Source organism: Pinus tabuliformis, chromosome 9 (genome assembly GCF_031772625.1).
Source record: "Pinus tabuliformis cultivar Carrire ecotype Pingquan chromosome 9, CPIR1, whole genome shotgun sequence".
NCBI lineage: Eukaryota > Viridiplantae > Streptophyta > Pinopsida > Pinales > Pinaceae > Pinus > Pinus tabuliformis.
Window position 1 is genome coordinate 699,972,085 of NC_142307.1, and position 19,958 is coordinate 699,992,042.

General features: G+C 35.3%; 1 protein-coding gene across 3 annotated transcripts in view; it reads left to right on the forward strand.

The window, feature by feature from the left end:
- The first annotated feature begins 759 nt into the window (after window positions 1–759).
- LOC149150585 (nuclear pore complex protein NUP98A-like) overlaps window positions 760–19,958 on the forward strand; it is a 60,791-nt gene continuing 41,592 nt past the window's right edge. For 2 of the 3 annotated variants that reach the window (XM_089440448.1, XM_089440447.1), the window contains exons 1-2: window positions 760–1,129; window positions 1,267–1,374. In XM_089440448.1, coding sequence (XP_089296574.1) covers window positions 1,105–1,129; window positions 1,267–1,374 — 133 coding nt within the window. In that variant the 5' untranslated portion in view covers window positions 760–1,104. The remainder of the gene's footprint in view (window positions 1,130–1,266; window positions 1,375–19,958) is intronic. The other variant, XM_089440449.1, reaches the window with a different exon arrangement.

The window sequence follows — 19,958 nt, forward strand, 5'->3', positions numbered from 1 at the left end:
ATATATATATATATATAACACTAAAAAAATAAATTATAAAAAGGTTTAAAAATAGCTTATATATATGTAACTATAGGAATATTACCAATAAAATTGAAAATAAAAATATTTTTGAGATAGATTTATTTTAACTGTAGATCTAGCAAGGAATAAGAGGAATCAAATCTATGAATGTGTAAACATTTCCTCAAGTCTTGCATTCAGAAAGATTATTGAGAAATTTGATCTCTCTCGACACTTAGTAGATCCAAATTTAACTTGGATTTATTTTGGTTTTAAATGTATAACTCATACTTGCTCACAGGAGTTTGGTCTCGTGGTCAGCGAATGGTCTACTAAGTCGTTCGTGTCACTGTGCAGGTCACGGGTCCCTCGCTAGGCAGTTCCTCCTCTCTGTTATAGTGACAACCGATGGGATTCAACTCCATCTTAATAATGTAATATATTATGAATAAATTTCTTAATGTTTGTTATAAATTAATACTTATATATTTAAGTGTGATTTAATTTATATAACTACCCACGTAATTGTTCTTTCTCTATTTCATTTGAAATAAAACCCAACCTCCTCATCTATCCCAACTGAAATTATATGATAGAGAACCCAACAATCCAGAAGACAAATAACTTTCCATCTTAAAAAATGAACAACGACCAGACGTGCTCATGGGCTTGCTGGGCACGCGTCTTGTCCCAGTCAACATATGAATAAATTATCCACCACAGCCCAACGCGGATACATCGTCAGCGTTATTTCGACGCCAACAATATCAATAAATTATTCACTACAGCTGCGTGGACGCGGATTTAGATAGAACTTAGTGGCGTTTCTTTGACGCTGAGCAGAGTGGTTGGAACATTATAATAACGCCACGGTGGCAGCACAGCAGCGCTTACATCACGACCCTAGTCATCAGCTAGAGCCTTGCTGGCATACCCAGATGGCTATTAAAGCCTCCGTGTAATGAATGAATGAATGCATTGTTTCCTTGTTTAAACTCGGCTAAATTCTGTTGTTCCGGACTGGGCTAAATTTTGGCAGTTGTCAAGAAAATTTGAGGATTGCAGACTGTCTGTTTGTTTAGTGCGTCTGCAACAAAAAGTATGGCCGTGTTTGGGTCCAGCAATTGTAAGTACCCTTTAATTCATTCAATTTGTATATTTCTTCCTCGATTCCATTCAGTTAACCAGCAGAATTATCAGCGCCGTTAGTTTCCAGTTTTGGTGAATTTGTGGGATTGTTATTTGACATTTGAATTTGATCAGCAATTGGGAAATGGAGTTCAAGTTCGTTTGGAGGTACAGGGAGTTCCTTTGGAGGCTCTGTGTTTGGCAACACAACAGCTCCGGCTTTTGCTTCATCTTCAATTTCTGGTAGGCGTTCCCGTTTTCCACAGGCTCATTAAAATTAGTGATATTTTGCAATCTCAAGAGAATATTTTCAGTTCAGCATATAAAATCTAAGGCCGAAAGCAAATTTGATGTAGTTAACAAATATAGGGTTGCAATTTTTTTTATTTTTTGGGTAAATTTTTGAGTGTTTAAGATTTGTTTTTTTCTTTGTAAACAAGATGGGGATTTGAACCTTGGATCTTTTAGTTTTCATAGATTTCACAGATGTGATATAGTTAATAAACATAAGGTTGCAATTTTATTTTTTTTTGTAAATCTTTAAAGGTTTAGAATTTGTTCTCCTTTTTGTATAATCATTGGATTTGAACTTTATATCTTTTTAGTTTTCAGAAATTTCATATTATTTCAATCACCAATTAAACTATAGTTGCAATTTTCATTTCAATTCAGTTTCTATTATTATTATTATTATCCATTTTTAAGGTCACGGCCAACCCAGACAACAAATTTGTGTATGAGACCCCCTTGTTTGTGGGGCAAGGGACCCACAAATTTGTGTACGAGACCCCCTTGTTTGTGGGACAAGGGACCCAAGAATGAATTTGGATCTTGTTTGTGGGACAAGGGACCCAAGAATGAATTTGGATCTTGTTTGTGGGACAAGGGACCCCCTTGTTTGTGGGACAAGGGACCCAAGAATGAATTTGGATCTTGTTTGTGGGACAAGGGACCAAAGAATGAATTCCTTGTTTGTGGGACAAGGGACCCAAGAATGAATTTGGATCTTGTTTGTGGGACAAGGGACCAAAGAATGAATTTGGATTTTGCACATTATTTCGATCACCAATTAAACTACAGTTGCAATTTGTTTGTGGGACAAGGGACCCAAGAATTTGTTCTCCTCTTTGTATAATCACTAGATTTGAACCTTGTATCTTTTAGTTTTCACAAATAACTACAGTTGCAATTTTCATTTCAATTCAGTTTTTTTTTTATTATTATTATCACTACAGTTGCAATTTGTTTGTGGGACAAGGGACCCAAGAATTTGTTCTCCTCTTTGTATAATCACTAGATTTGAACCTTGTATCTTTTAGTTTTCACAAATAACTACAGTTGCAATTTTCATTTCAATTCAGTTTTTTTTTTTATTATTATTATCCATTTGTATCTTTTTAGTTTTCACAAATTTCAAATTTCATGTTATTTCGATCACCAATTAAACTACAGTTGCAATTTTCATTTCAATTCAGTTTTTTTATTATTATTATCCATTTTTATACATACTCTACCCCTCTGGTTTTGAACCTGTTGTAATTTTCATTTCAATTCAGTTTTATTATTATTATTATCCATTTTTATACATACTCTACCCCTTTGGTTTTGAACCTGTGACCTCTTACAAAGAAACACATGCTCTTAACCATTAGACCCACTCAAACTGTATTTTGAAAATGTCAATGAACTTAAATATTTGATAGAGTTCTGGTGTAAATAGTAAGTAAACCTTAAAAACGTTTTACTTAAAAAAAGAATTGAACTGTATAGTCTGGAAATCAATATCTCGAAAACAATTTCCATTTTATAATCTGCCTTTCTGTAAAGCTTAATTTGAGGTAGCATTATGGAAAATTCCTTCAAGGGTAGCCTGTCAGAGTGCCCCGTTTGAATCTGTGCGGCCAGTTAAACCAGCACTATTTAAATAATCCAGATCTTTTACATTGTTGATTATGAATAATTTTTTAAATTACGTTAAAAGAATAAAATCATCTGACATTGAGTGAAATTTAACAATTTTAAAACTGGTTTGTAAGATTGAAGCATAAGATGGTAGATTTTAGAATATTTTGGAAAAATGACAAGTCATCAGATATTGAGTGAAGTCTAACCATTTCAAAACTGATTTGTAATGCTGGAGAGCAATTTTTTATTGCAGATTTTTGAATATTTTGGAAATTTTATATAGATGAGCAAAATCATTACTCATCTTCACGAAATTTTCAAAATATTTTAAAATCTACTATCAATAATTCTTTATAATTAAATTGTCCACAAAATTTCCTTTAAATTTAAAGTTTATCTTTCGAGATAATTCTATATAAGTTAGAGCCTTTCGAATACATAAATTAAATTTATACACACAAACCCTGAACTTGCCTAAATTGAATTTATACACACAAACCCTGAACTTATTTGATTACAGATTTCAGAAATATTTCAAAATCCAACTAACATGAACGAAATCAAACACAAATATATACATGAACAGGTTTATGTTTGGATATCCCTGATGCTATATAGATCACACGAAATGAAAGTTATAACATTGACCATGTTTGAAAGTTATTTGTAACATGGATTTTTCTTTTGACAGGCAGGAACATCCTTCCCTCTGAGTTCCTTCTTCAGTTTTTCTCAGAGATGTCAGAGTTTTCCTCGAGATAGTGGTTTGCCCCATCCGTGTTAAATCCTCCCTTGAATGTCTCGGGATCCTCATGGTCATCATCAGGCTCAACATTGCAATCAGAATCAGATGTGTCATCGACATCTTCCATTTTCACCGTAGCCTCAGCCGTTCATGAATTTGTTTATTTGTTTAGAATCGAGCATAAATATAAATTGGCTTTCAAGTTTGTAAGTTAACCAAAAAAAGAATATTATTATGAAGAAAATAATTGTGAGATTAAGAGCTTTGAACTGTTTCATACTAATTGTGAGATTCTTGATAATAATTGTGAAACTCTCATTAATGAGATTAGGACTTTTTAACTGCATAGTAATAGTGAGATTCCGAGTAATGAGAGTAGGGATTCTTAACTGAAATTTGAGATTATAATTCACAAATACCAACTCATTAATGGATTTATGTGTTAATCTTTGGAGGATTAAAAGATCATAATTTTTTTTACAATTAAATAGGGATGAATTCAATTTTATATTTAAAATAATATAATGTTTAAAAAAAAGTCAAGGGATCTCTACTTGAATGGTTCATGAGGCACAATATTTGCTAAGGTTTTGGGGTAGCAAGCTAAGTGGGCTTGATTGTGGGGAAAACTCCACAGTTAATCGCGCTTGAGCCAGAGGAGTTCTGGGATAGGTGACCTCCTGGGAAGTCCTGGTTACCGGGTGCAAGCCCCGGAAGTGATGATCGATGCTATGTGATTCATTTCACTAGTTTCAATCCCACTTCTTCACCCCTGTGAGCATCACCCGATGCAATGAGTGCTAAGTGAACTATTCAAAAATCATGAGAAATTAGTCAGTTACGACTACCTCTCATGGAAATGGTCATACCTGAATTACATAATGCACTGCGTAAACCCCCATACTTAAATATATTTTTAAATTTCATTTTTATTGTGTAAATTTTGTCATATTTAATATGTTATATTATAATTTATTATTTATTATAAAATTAATAAATTAGAATTTAAAATATTCCATTTATAATAGAAAACAATTTATTTATATAATAAAGATAAACAATGTTTTTGTTAAAATTCTTTTATATTTGATATATTATATCATATATTTTTTTTGCTAAGTTATGTGACTTTTGAGTTAAATGGCACGGTTAACCTGTGGCTTGAGTAGCTACAATCCCAAAGGCATCTAAGTGGCCATAATCAAGAGGGGATGACACCTAACTTGGGCCACACCAACCCTTAGCATGGTTCATTTTTCCCACTTAGAACTGGTGACCTTCACATCACAAAGTGTCTTAATACAACACTCTATGGCTACTTCCAATTATATTATTATTTATTATTTATTAATATAGAATTAATAAATTAGAATCTAAAATATATTATTTGTTGTTTTGACCTTATTTATGATGGAAAATAAATCATTTATTTTGACCATATTTATGATAGAAAACAATTTATTTACCTATAAAATAGTAAGAAAGTGTTCAAATTATTCTTTAAAAGTCGTTAAAAAATACAATCTTTGCTATGAAAGCTTTGCTCATAATGTAGCATTTGGTTTAGATAATTTTGAATGAATATATAAAGGATTATGGAGTTGAATAGTTTATCTATGGTTAATGAATTTTCAAAGAGACATGTATTTGGTTGCATTGCCTCCATGGGTGGGTTTTAATAGCTTCTTTAGTGTTTTTATGGCCTCATATATGTAAATCCAATGTGGTTTCCTCTTATCCACCACTTGTGACATTATTGGGAATTGCTCAAAAATACAATCACTTCTTAAACATTTCTTCAAAATATTCATTTTATATAAGCTTTGCACACGAAATGAAATCCACAGTCTTTACATATTTTGTTATGAAACACCTCATAAAAAGATAGAAAAGATAGATCAACGACTTCAAAATCAGCCTCTTCGAGGGGGCAACCTCATTTACATTACACAAATGAACAATTCTTGGATGATACAAATGACTAAAACTCCTTTCTATATATAGGAGTCTAAGGGTTCACAATATAATCAAAGCCGACATAACAATAATAATATAAGAGCACAACAATAACAATAATGAGATTCTATGGGGCACACTAATAACGATATGGGGACAACAGATGCACAATAATAACAATAAGGGCTACAATGACAATAGTAATGGGGGAATCACTAGTATTATAGGGACCCAACATGCCCCTCTCTTTCAAAAGAGTGTTGTCCTCAACGCTTGAGTAGCTCTGGATGCTTCTGTATAAAATTCTCATCCTCCCATGTGGAACCTTCAGCGGGTAAGTTCTTCCACTTGATGAGATACTCCAAAATTGATCGATTTCGTAGCTGTCAAGTTTTTGTTTCTGTGACTGCTTCAGGTTCCAATATGATTTTTCCTTCCTCGTCAAGTTCTGGAAATATTGTTTGAGCTAGGAGCTTGTCACCTATAACCTTCCTTAAACATGAAACATGGAAAACTGGGTGCACTTGGGAAGCTGCAAGAAGCTCCAATTTATATGCCATAGTACCAATCTTTTGCAACACCTTGTATGGACCATAATACTTTGGAGATAATTTATTATCTTTTTTAGCTTGCTTGAGGGACATTTGTTTATATGGTTGTCGCTGTAGGAATACCCAGTCACCTACATCAAAACTTCTTTCGTTGCGATGTTGATTTGCATGTTGTTTCATTCTATTCTGCGCCAAAGTGAGGTTATCCTTAAGGGTTGGAGAACTTGTTGTTGATGCTCGATGTGATCTTCCACTTCTTGAACCTTAGAATTTTCTCTTAAATATGATGTGATGGATGATGGATGATATCCATAAAGTTCCATAAATGGGGTCATTTTTGTTGCAGTATGGAAGGAAGTGTTATACCACCATTCATCCAAAGGCAACCATTTGTCCCATTGTGTATGTTTATCAAAGACAAAGCAACGATGATATCTTTCCAAACATTTGTTTACTATCTCAATTTGCCCATCAGATTGAGGATTATAAGATGAGCTATGAGCTAACTGAGTACTGAGACAAGAAAATAATTATGTCCAAAAATTTCCAGTGAAAATGGGATCTTTATCGCTTACAATAATCTTTGGGTTTCCATGTAGCTTTTGAATTGTTTCCATAAATGCAGTAGAAACTGTACTGGCTTTAAATGGATGAGATAATGCACAAAAGTGTGCATACTTGGTAAGTCTGTCAACTACCACCATGATGACACTTTTTCCTTCAGACTTGGGTAAACCTGTGATAAAATCCATTGAAACCTCCTCTCAACGTTGGCTTGGAATGGATGAAGGTTGTAATAGGCATGGGGTCTTAACTGTTTCAACTTTATTTTGTTGGAAAATCAAACATTCTGCCACAAACTTTTGAATATCTTATTTAAGGTCATCCCAAAAAAATTCCTTCTTAACCCTGTGGTAAGTTTTAAAAAATCCTGAGTGCCCTCCTAAGGGAGAAGTGTGCAATTCCATAAGAATCTTTTGTTTGAGTTGGGAATTATTACATAGGTATAAGCGATCTTTGTACCATAATGAATCATTTTTCTAGCTCAATGTAACAGGTGTACTAGGATCTTGTTGTAAGTTTTGAATGAGTGCCCACACTTCTTCGTCATTCTTCCATTCATCCCTTGCTCCGTTTATCCAATCTGGTTAGATAATAGAAATGGCGTAAAGAAATGCTTCCACATCCTCATCCTCTCTTGAGAGTGCACTGTCACAACATTTTTCTTCCCTTTTTTGTAGATGATTTCAAAGTCATAACCCAACATCTTTGTGACCCATTTTTGCTGCTCTTCTGAAGATAATCTTTGTTCTAAAAAGTATTTAAGACTATCATGATCTATTTTTACCTTGAAGTGTCTTTCCATTAGGTAGGGTCGCCATTTCTTAAGTGCATGTAGTATTGCCAACATTTCCTTCTCATAAATAGCTTTGTGTAAATACTTTCCTTTGATTGGACGACTTTCGAAAGCAATGGGTCTTTCTTCTTGCATTAAAACAGCACCAATTCCATTTCCTGATGCATCACATTCCACAATAAAGGTTTTTGTGAAGTCCGACATAGCTAAGACCGATGCTTGGCACATTGCCTCTTTAAGATATTCAAAGGCCTTTGTTGCTTCTGGAGTCCATGAAAATGCATCTTTCTTCAATAATGTTGTTAGAGGTGTTGCTATTCTCCCATAATTCTTAACAAACTTGTGATAATACTCTGTCAACCCAAGAAATCCTCGCAGATGCTTTATGGATGTGGGGATTTTCCATTCCTTAATGGCTTTAATTTTGCTAGGGTCTACCTTAACACCTTCATGAGATACAATATAACCCAGATATTCCACCTCTTATACTCCAAAGAAACATTTGGAGCTTTTTGCATATAATTGTTTCTCCTCCAATAGTTTGAGCACCCTGTCAACATGTTGAACATGATCCTTCCTAGACTTGTTGTAGATTAGTATATCATCAAAAATACTAACACAAATTTTCTAAGGAAGGGTTTGAAAATGGAATTCATCAAACCTTGAAATGTAGAAGGTGCATTGGTAAGGCCAAAAGGCATGACCAAAAATTCATAATGACCCTCATGAGTTCTAAATGTTGTTTTCGGAATGTCTTCAATCTTCATTCTAATTTGATGATATCCTAAACGAAGATCCAACTTGGTGAAATAAATTGATCCATGCAATTCATCCAATAATCCATCAATGAAAGGAATGGGAAATTTATCTTTAATAGTGAGCTTGTTGAGCTCCCTATAATCCGGACACATGCACCATGATCCATCCTTTTTGTGCACCAATACTACTGGAGCAGAGAAAGAACTTTGACTAGGTTGAATTATACCAGCCTCTAGCATTTCTGCAACCATATGTTCAATTTCACTCTTTTGGGCATAGGGATAGTTGTAAGGCCTGATGTTTTGAGTAACACTTCCTAGAATCAAATGAATAGCATGATCATGATCAAGAATAGGTGGGAGGCCTTTGGGAGTCTCAAATACCTTGGAATGATTATCCAAGACTTTTTGGAGATCTGGAGAAATAGATGATTTCGATGTGGGAACCTCTAGCAAACATAATTTTGAAATTATGCCTCGTTTTTCTTTCTTTAGAAGCTTTTTCATTCTGTTAGAGATGATTATCTTTCTCGATTTCCCTATGATACCCCTTAATTCAACTTCCTTTCCTTCCGAACAAAATTTCAAGAAAAGTTCTTGAAAATTAAAATCTATTGTACCCAAGGATTGTAGCCATTGGACTCTTAGTACAACATCAGCACCACCCATTGGAATGGAAATCATTGGGTTATTCAATACATATTCTCCCATGGATAGCTTGATATTATGGCACTTTCTAGAGCAATTTATGGTTCCTCCACTTAAAACCATTACTTGACACTTTGGTGCTAGATATAGGAAGCAATTCAATTCCTTGGTTATCTTACAATGAATAAAATTATGGGTACTACCTGAATCAATCAACATTGTTACATTTTTCTTCTTGATATGTCCTTCTATCTTGATAGTTTGAGGAGTGGTAATTCCAGCCAATGCATTACAAGATATGGTCGGATTCATTTCTTCTTTCTCTAGGGTTTGTTCCTAGTGTATATCCTCTCTTTTTTATGTTTCTTGTTCCTTTTCGTCCTCCTCTTCACAATCTATGTAAAATAATTTATTCTCAACACACTTATGATCTTTAGCGTATTTTCTATCACAACTGTAACAAAGCCCTTTTGCTCTTTTTTCTTCCAATTGTTGTGGTTTCAACCTTGTAGGTTGTGGAAGGATAGGGGCAACAACATTTCCATCTTTACAGTTGTGGAAGGATAGGGGCAACAACACTTCCATCTTTATAGTTGTGAGTGGTAGGCTTCTTGGTTGCCATAATTTTGCTTTCCATTTTTCTTGCCAACCTGAATGCCTTCTCCAATGAATCAGGTTCCCAAAGGTGAACCTCATGTTGGATGTTATCCTTTAAAGTCCCTATGAACACATCAATCCTATGCTCCTCTAGAATATCTTTTACTCTTATATTCAATTTTTGGAAGTCCTCAATGTGCTCCATCATTGAACCCTTTTGTTTGAGATTTATCAATTGGCTAAAAAAGGCGTTGCTTTTTGTATCCTCATAATGTGTTATCATTTCTTCCGTAAAAATTGCCCAAGTGATAATTTGTTTACGAGAGCAAAGCCATTGATACCATACAAACTGATTTGGTTTCAAATATAAAGTTGCATTGCATACATTTTCTGTGTTTTACACATTATGGAGACCAAAATATTGTTCCATCTATAGTATCCATGTTACGGGATCCTTGCCATCAAACTTTCTCATATCAACCTTTGGAAGATGGTGGGTCTCTTCAATCCAACGTTAGAGTCTATGAAATCATTATTAACATATCTTTTGTTCTCATCGTGAGTTTCCTTTACTACCCTTTCACCATTAGTAAACATTTCTTGTAGCAACTTTGTCAAATTTGTCTTCAAATCTTCCATTTTGTTTTCCAACTTACCTTCCACGTCTTTTTTTAAACCATGCATCTTAGCTTCCACGTCATTCATCTTAACTTCCATGCATTTCTTTAACCCATCCATCTTATCTTCCACGTCATCCATCTTAGCTTCCATGCCTTTCTTTAAACCATCCATCTTAGCTTCTATTACTTTTTGTGAGAGTGAATTTTGTTGCACTTGGTCTCATAATTTTGATATATCATGTTGTATTTCTTCCTCTTCTTCATGAGTCATGCTAGAGATTTCAGGTTGCTTACTGGATGTTTCCATTTTCTTCTTCGGGGCATCAATTAATGATAGTTATGCTTCACTATGCCCTTTGAATTCCTTCAAACAAATTTTTCAAACCAAACTTATGCAAAAATTTAAAAAAAAAACTACACACTTTTTTCACTTTATAGGAGCTTGATATTGAATCTGATGTATCTCTGAAATTTCAGATCCCCAAGGTCTGAAATTCGATTTGTTGTAGCCCTCTAAGTCCTCTTTCCAACGCCACCAGTCTTATCGAAATTGGATTCTCCAAGAAAGAGTTATGCCCCTCTCCCAAGATGACCTGATTATACACTTTTTCAGTAGAGTGAACTTATACGAAGTGCCATGTGTCACTGTTTCAACCTTCGGACCTGAAAACTATGCATAGAAAACTACAGTTTGTCCTATTTCTGTAACTTCTTACAAAATTTCAATCTGATACTCAGAGAGAAAGTTATGATGATTTTCCCAAGATCACCTGTTTGGGATGTAAATCGGGAGCCTACAAAAACTCTGACTTCCTTAGATCATATCTCCGAAAATATAGCGAGACAAGATCTGAAATTTGTACCCGAGGATCGTCGAGATTTCGACTCAAATGGGTTTTTGCTAGCTTTTGAAACGTCGTAGAAAAAAATTATAGCAAAAATTCCACGATGGTCTGTTTGGAGCCGCGAAACCCTAGAATCCAAAGCTCTAATACCAAATGTTATGAACGAGCTCATAAAAATATAGAAAAGATAAATCAATGACTTCAAAATCAGCCTCTTCGATGGGGAAACCTCATTTACATCACACAAATAAACAATTCTTGGATGATACAAATGACTAAACCTCATTTCTATATATAGGAGTTTAAGGGGTCATAATATAATCAAAGTCGACATAACAATAATAATATAAGGGCACAACAATAACAATAGTGGGATTCTATGGGGCACACTAATAACAATATGGGGACAATAGGGGCACAATAATAACAATAAGGGCTACAATGACAATAGTAATGGGGGAATCACTAGTATTATAGGGACCTAACATATTTAGACTCATCCACCCATGGGTCACAAGCATCCTCTTAAAAGCTATTTTGTGAAATTAACAACACACTTCAAAACAATGAAGTTGGATGGTCTTTGCATATTTGGACTCTATCCACCCATGGGTCACAAACATCCTCTTAAAAGCTAGTTTATGAAATTAAAGGCACACTTCAAAACAATGAATTTGGTGATAAATCAATTGGTAGCAAGGCAAATAAGCTACTTGCCTTCAATGTTAGTCCTCAACATGCTAAGTAACATGTGATGATTTATAAATATATTTCGTAAAGGAATTCTCCACAATTGTTTGGATTTAAAAAAGTTTGTCAATATCCTCTAACAAGTGGTCAACATAATAGGAAACATACGATGTCTAGAATATGGTGGGTATCTCTCCATCAACAAATCTTCAATTGGAGATATAGTTCATTTCATTAACAATGACGGCTTGCAAAACATTTTCTACCTCTACCCATAACATATATTCTTCACATGGACAAATGCATCCACATTTTAGGAACATGGTGCTCTTAGGGAAAGAGACTAGAAAATTAAGAAAGGTTCTATTTCTCCAATCAGTTCACCCATACAGTGTATTTCCATGTGAATTGTGAATACCTTGTAGGACTTCTTCCATTCCATGCATTGAGTTGACCAACATATTAATGTATAAGGCCTCGAACCATGCCAAACATGGTGATACAATCTACCATCGCCCACCAATAGAGGGTCATATCCACATTCAAGGGAATATCTCAATCAACTACCCAAGTTGTTTATGCATACTTTTCCTAGACTAACCTATGCCATCCAAGGTAATTTAGAAGCAAACTCTAGAACATAGGGTAAAGAAACCATACACATCACCTCGCTATTGTTAGGAGTGTGAATGAGTTGGCACTTACATTTTGTTATATTTTTGTTTTGCTAGCCTAACTCTGATTTCTAGGAGCCCTTGTGTTTCTTCCCTTTCGATTTCTTATTCATAATCATATATAGTATATTGTGTTAATTTAATAGATGAACCACTGATATTATCCATAATTTTCTTCATATTATTTTTGGACCCCCAAATGTAGAGATACATGCATACCGCCATTGAAATAATGGATTGGAATCTCTTTCTACCTAGCTTATGGCTTCAAGACAACTAAATTGTACAATTCCAAGTAACTAAACTATAATATGCACTTAGTTCCTAAGTTTTTATGAATTAAAAGTTTCATCCCTAGGAATCATTGGCAAGGATGAATTAAGTATTGTGAATTAAGAATTTGATACTCATAGTTGTTCTTAATCATATTCAAATACTTAGTTGTGATGTGAATATAAACAAACCAAACAAGTTATTTTCTTCTTCTTCGTCTTCTTCTTTGTTTCTTTTGTGTGAAAAACATGCAATTTGTTAGACATGTAAAAAGTTTGAAATCTGAGAAATTCATGCAAATTATGAAATGTCTTTTCAACTATGAGATTTCATGGATGTATTCCCTATAAACTTTCAACCTTAGGGCTGGTCTGAAATATTAAAGTATAGCAATAATATTTCACTTCCCTTCAACCCAATTTCACGCAACATCCTAAGATAATAGACACCATATAAGTGTAATTTAATAACATGATGCTACAACCCTCATGGCATACTTTTTAAGGAATATAATAGATCTGTTTTTTCTTATTACAACTGAAAATACGAAATTAATTTTTCTCGTATATATAAATATATGTTACGTCAGTTTAACATAAAAAAACAAACATTGGAATCAACTCAATCAAGAAGATAAAATAAGATGAAAATCAAATTTACAAGTTCACAATATTTGGACAACTAAAAACTTCATAACATACAGAAGACAAAGTACAAGTACATAGCATAGATTTCTCACAAAGTTGGTACAAAGTAATGTTTTCAAACCTAGCTATGAAAACCACAGAAAACCCTAGCCATCAAACTCCACCTAGTTAAGAACCACTACTAACCAAACTTGGTCACTCCGTCAAATATCATCAACATGTTATCATCAATACTGGTAAGTCTTCCTTGGAAGATTCACCAAGTTTGTCTCCCACAAGCTTTCCACATTATTTCTTGTCATTCTTAGGGTTTACAAACCACATCAATGTTGCATTACACAAGTAGATGGAAAGTCAACTCTAGTGTTAACCTCCAAGTCTACATGCCCATCCTAGGGTTTGAATCCTTAAACCCTAGGTCTTCAACTATTATATCATAACAAGCACCAAAATCTCCATGGAACATCAAGAATACAATAATTGAAACTTCTTCCAAATAAGACATAATGTTAATCTCATGCCTCATCAAGTTAGGCTTTTCATGATCTAGCCCTAACTTCAATGCATCATAGAAGAACAAGTCTATTAATTCATTTAAGGCATTATCTCCACTCTCTATCTCTTCTACAAGGATAGAAACCTTACCTCTATAACAAGAGTGACAAGAAATATCATCATCTCCAACATCATATGTTTTTCTAGTATTTTCTTGCATAGCACAAACCCTAGCATCACACAAGATAAATATCTCCAAGGATAACCTCTCTCTCTCTCCCTCCTATGGTTTCTCATGAATCCACACATCTTACTCCCTACAAGACTTCTCCAATATAATATGAAGAATAGAGTACAATGATGATCAAATGAATGAAAATAGGTCTCTTATCCATTTATATATGCATTAAATGAGGGAGACTAACTTTAAAACAAAGACATTTCCATAAATTACCCACAAGACAACCCCACATGGAGTGCTCTACAATACAAGGATGGAAAAGTGTCATACTAAGATTTATCGAACCCCCAAGATGAAATTCCCTTTAAGAATGAATATCCTAAGGCTTAATGTTCCTCCTCTAGGATGGTGAGCCCTCCAATAAGCTTAGTGTTTGGTGGGATTTGTTGAGTGGTTGAGAAAAACCCCACTTTTTGTAGATTAAGTTGCATTAACATAACACAATAGAAATGGTTAAAAATGACACAAAACAAAATATAGATTGCATGATTGAAAGTGGATGAATAAACATGCAAGTAGACAAGAACACATAAAAACAAGATGGGAAGAAAACTTTTTATTTTATTGTCAATGGAACATGGCTTTGTTGGCCTTCAAAGGAGACACAAAAAGGAATTGAGTTTAGCTAGGTGAGCCTTCTCCAATCCCTTTGAGGGGAGTCATTATTGTTCTCTTTGTTGGTTCTCTCTCTAATTAAAGAAGCCCACAAGCTTCCCAAATGGTGGAAATCTTTCCAAGTGGTAGTTTCAATGCAAGCAATAACTTGAGAGCTAAAACTCTTAGCAAATATTGGATAGCATAATACTAGTTTTCTTTTCCAAACAAACATGGTCTTGTAAATATAGAGTTTCTCGTAGCTTCAGAAAAACTAACTCCAAATGTGAATAGAGAGCTTCATAAAAAACTAACTCCAAATGTTAATGGAGCTCAATTCCATTAAGGATTCCTATGGATGAAGGGACCTTTGGGGCATCAAAGGACCCTCTAGTAGTGTTTTTGAGTTGTGAAGCACCCTCATTCAAGCTTCATATTGAATTTTGATGGGATATGGGCATTTAAGTGTTGAAAGTTGGTGAGATTTCACTTCTTATGGATCTATGTGACTATTGAAAGAACAATCACATGGATCACTCAAAATCCTCATTGTGAGTTTGCGGGAATGGATCAAAACCCACTCTTTGTTGAAAATAGCAACAAGAAATGATAAAAATAGAATCCAGAAATTCCAGTTTAATTTTTCCTTGAATTAAACTGAGAATTAAAATCGAATTCTATTCTCATAGCAGCTTGTAAATAGTTAATTAAGTTTAATTAACTTAATTAGCTTAGGAATTTCTAGTTGGAAGTCTTTATGAAGTCATGTATATGTTCTCCCTACATTATAGGGGTCCAGGATGAGTTAAGTATGAGTTGTAATTAGATAACTCAGTTTACTGAGTTAAGTTTAGTTAAATTAGTTCAAATTGTTTGTGGAACTAATAGACAGTTAACAATCAGTTGGTGTACTAATGCATTCACTAGTGCTACTTTAGTTAACTGAAGATTCCCTCATCAGAAACTCATGCATGTCGATTGTGAAAGACCCAATTGAGACTATAGTGCAGGGACAATGTACTATTAGTTGTATAATTTTCTGAGTTGTGCAGATGGTGCATGCAATCAGGAACTGAATCTAGAAGGGATTGCACAGTTTTGGATGCACTAGTTTCCATTTAATATGGGCTAATAAACCATAGGAATTACGCAAGGAAATAGGGACTTGGAGAGCTGGAGAATTGGCTAAGTGTTGGCCAAGAGCTTGCTTGTGAGTTGAGGATTGATTATACTGAGTGTTGGGATTGTTCTTGTGAGAACAAGCATTGTATTATCATCTTGGATTTCTGATTAATGCAATATAGATAGTAGGGGTTTTGAGTTGTGGTTTTCCCTAGGAAAACTTATTGTGTTATGTGCCATTGATTTGTCTTCCTCTTTTCGATTACTATTTTCATATATCTTTATGAGCTTCCGTTGTAAAGAGTAGAAGTAGATTCTTGTCTTTTGCTTTAGTAAATTGCATGATCTTGTGAATCTATAGGAAATTCTACATGGTATCAAAGCTGAGAATAGTATACTAGAGGAGATTTTGAAGTTTTGAGTTTTGGGTTACAGGTGAAATTCAAATTTGCAATACATACTTTAGGATTGACAGATGGCGTTCTATGGTTTGCGGCTCGAGTATGCCTTGGATGGAAGCTCGAATTATATAGCCTGGAAGGACAAGATGGAGGTTGTGTTGGAAGACAATGGCTTGAAGGAATTCATTGATCAGGACATTCCTAAGCCACTAGCATCAGATGCTCAAAATCTGGCCGAATGGAAGAAGTGTGTGGCAAGGGCGAGGCGGATAATCCTTGAGGGAGTTCGAGACCACATTGTCTCGAGTCTCCATGGGAAGGAAACTCTGCATTCTATGTGGAAAGCATTGAAGGACCTTTTCCAGAATAGCAGTGACCATAGGAAGTTGGCACTAAAAGATAAACTTCGAAAAATCAAGATGGAGGCGGGTGACTCAATTCCAAATTACTTGACCAAGTTCACTCATTGTTGGGATGAGCTTGGAAGTGTTGGAATCATTGTTGTCGAGGATGATATGGTGAGTCTTTCTCTTCTAGGACTCCCAAAGAGTTGGCATAGTTATCAGGACTCTGTCAATGGTCGGGAGAAGCTGCCAGATTGGGAACAATTGTGGTTGGATTTGATGCAGGAGGAGATTAGGAGGAACACCAGAGATGGGACCTCTTCCAAGGAAGTGGAAGAGGATTTTTCCTTAGCGAGTAAGGCAAAGAAGGCCAAGGGAAAGAAGTCCCAAGGCGAGGAGGGTGGAAAGAAGATGGACTTGATGAAAGTCAAGTTTTTTCACTGTCACGAGCACAGGCACTATGCCAAGAACTGCCCATAGAAGAAAGAAGCAAAAAGGATCCGACAGTAACGGAAACAGGTGAAGCTCTAGCTTCACAATTTGAACTTGATTTCACTCTCATTGCATGCATGTTTGGCACTGCCATGGGAGGCATGTGGTATCTTGACAATGGTGCCTCATTCCATATGACAAGGAATAGAGATCTCTTTAGTGATTTTGAGGAGAAAGACCTCAAGCAGAGCATAGAGTTTAGAGATGACGAGAGCTATAGAGCTATTGGTATCGGTACGGTTACCTTTCAGAGGGAGTCTAGATCCCCTCTCAAGATCACAGATGTGATGTATGTTCTAGGACTAAAGAAGAATCTTGTTTCAGTTGCGGTATTGAAAGACTGTGGCTATGATGTGGTTTTTAGTAAGGGAAATGTTTTCCTTAGACACATCACCATGAGACAGGTGAAACAGATCAGTTCACATGGTCAAGAACTTGTATGATCTTAAGGTTCAAGATGCATGCAAAGCCTTGAGGAGCAAGGCAAAGGTTAGAGACTTGGTGGTTGAGAGGGAGAGTAAATTATCTCTCAACATGCATCCCCAGAAGAAGCCTCAGAAGCAGCTTCAAGAATTTGTGGAGCAGCCACAACTAGAGAAGCTGAGAGGAGACCGAGTGGAGAGATCCACTCAAGCAGAGAAGAAGCAGTCTTAGACAGTTGTGGAGCAGCCACAATTGGAGAAGAAGAGAGGAGATCGAGTGGAAGCATCCACTCATGCAGAGACCTCTAGTATGGGGAAATTTCGAGCTAAGTGGGCGGAGGGATCACATGCAGCCATACCTCCAGGTGTGAAGTGGGGTGATGTGAAGTGATAGTCCCAAAAGGGATGAAATTGGGCAGGGTCCATTGAGAGGTTTTATCTCATGGATCGTACCTTGTGACAGGAGCCTAAAGTACATGGTAGCGGGAGGAATCAGTGGGATTGATGCATTAAGATATCAAAGTGACAGAGGCTAGAGCAGTCAAATACCGAAGAAGCGTAGAGAAGGGTTGACAACAGTGAAGAAAGGCAGAGTCAACAGAAGCATAGATTTTTCAGTCGATAGAGGCAATAGTAGTCAGAGACTTTGATGACAGAGGCATCATTCTGATTCAGGTTGGATGTTTTTTTGTTTCTAGAGTTGCTAGAGCAACAACACTAGAGAGAAGTGTTGCATGCAGAACATTCCAAAGGTTCGGGATCGGGATCGAGTTGAATTCCTTTCTTGTTGAGAGGGAGTGTTGAAAATAGCAACAAGAAATGATAAAAATAGAATCCAGAAATTCCAGTTTAATTTGTCCTTGAATTAAAATGAGAATTAAAATCGAATTCTATTCTCATAAAAACTTGTAAATAGTTAATTAAGTTTAATTAACTTAATTAGCTTAGGAATTTCAAGTGAGAAGTCTTTGTGAAGTCATGTATATGTTCTCCCTATATTATATGGGTCCAGGATGAGTTAAGTATGAGTTGTAATTAGATAACTCGGTTTACTGAGTTAAGTTCAGTTAAATTAGTTCCAAACTGTTTTTGGAACTAATAGAGAGTTAACAGTCAGTTGGTGCACCAATGCATTCACTAGTGCTACTCCAGTTAACTGAATATTCCCTCATCAGAAACTCATGCATGTCGATTATGAGAACGACCCAGTTGAGACTAGAGTGCAGGGACAATGTACTATCAATTGTATAATTTTATGAGTTGTATAGATGGTGCATGCAATCAGGAACTGAACCTAGAAGGGATTGCACATTATTGTATTCACTAGTTTCCCTTTAATATGGGCTAATCAGCCATAGGAATTGCGCAAGGAAATAAGGACTTGGAGAGCTGGATAATTGGCTAAGTGTTGGCCAAGGGTTTGCTTGTGAGTTGAGGATTTATTATACCGAGTCTTGGGATTGTTCTTGTGATAACAAGCATTGTATTATCATCTTGGATTTCTGATTAATGCAATATAGATAGTAGGGGTTTTGAGATGTGGCTTTCCTCGGGAAAACTTATTGTGTTATGTGTCATTGATTTGTCTTCCTCTTGTTGATTACTATTTTCATCGATCTTTATGAGATTCCGCTATAAAGAGTAGAAGTAGATTCTTGTCTTTTTCTTTAGTAAATTGCATGAGCTTGTGAATCTACACGAAATTCTACACTCTTTTATAGTTTTTTCATTGCGTTTGATTTGTTGATTTAATTTACATTTTTAAATTTTGTCATACTATGGTAATGATGTTCTCATAAATCACTTATGTCACACTATGAATGATTTTAGTTGACAGAACTTAGCCCAAGATTCCTCTTCCATGGTGGTTTCCAAGTTCCTTCATGCAACACATACCCACTCTATATTCCACATATGCTCTTATGTGTACAATGTTCCTATCATGTGTGATAATGTGATCGCTAAACTCCAATACTCCTCCTTAACAAATGTGTTTGGGTCCATAACCAACCTCTAAAAGGTATTCCCCTCAAGTCAAGTGCCTAACCTTCAAGGTGTATATCACATGGTATAAAGCTCCTAAACATAAGTGTCCTCCTTCAAATGCCTAGTATTACTCCTCCTAGATAGGTACCTCCTTGAATCAAGCAACAACTCCTTCATTATGTGCACCCAATGGGGTAGTCATCATATTGATCAGGGTAACAACTTCGTAGGTAAGGGTGTTATGCTGGCACTCTAAACAAGGTCAAGTAATCACTAAAACTAAACCATCCATATGTCCATGAAGCATCACCAAAGGACTAGCACAAAGTGAAAACACTTCTTGAGTAAAGCCAAAAGATAACACAACCTCTTTATAAGAAAATTGTTTTATGTAACATCAATCAACTTTGTATGAATCTACAAGTTGTAATTTTAGTGCATTTGCAATGTTTAAATAATATTAT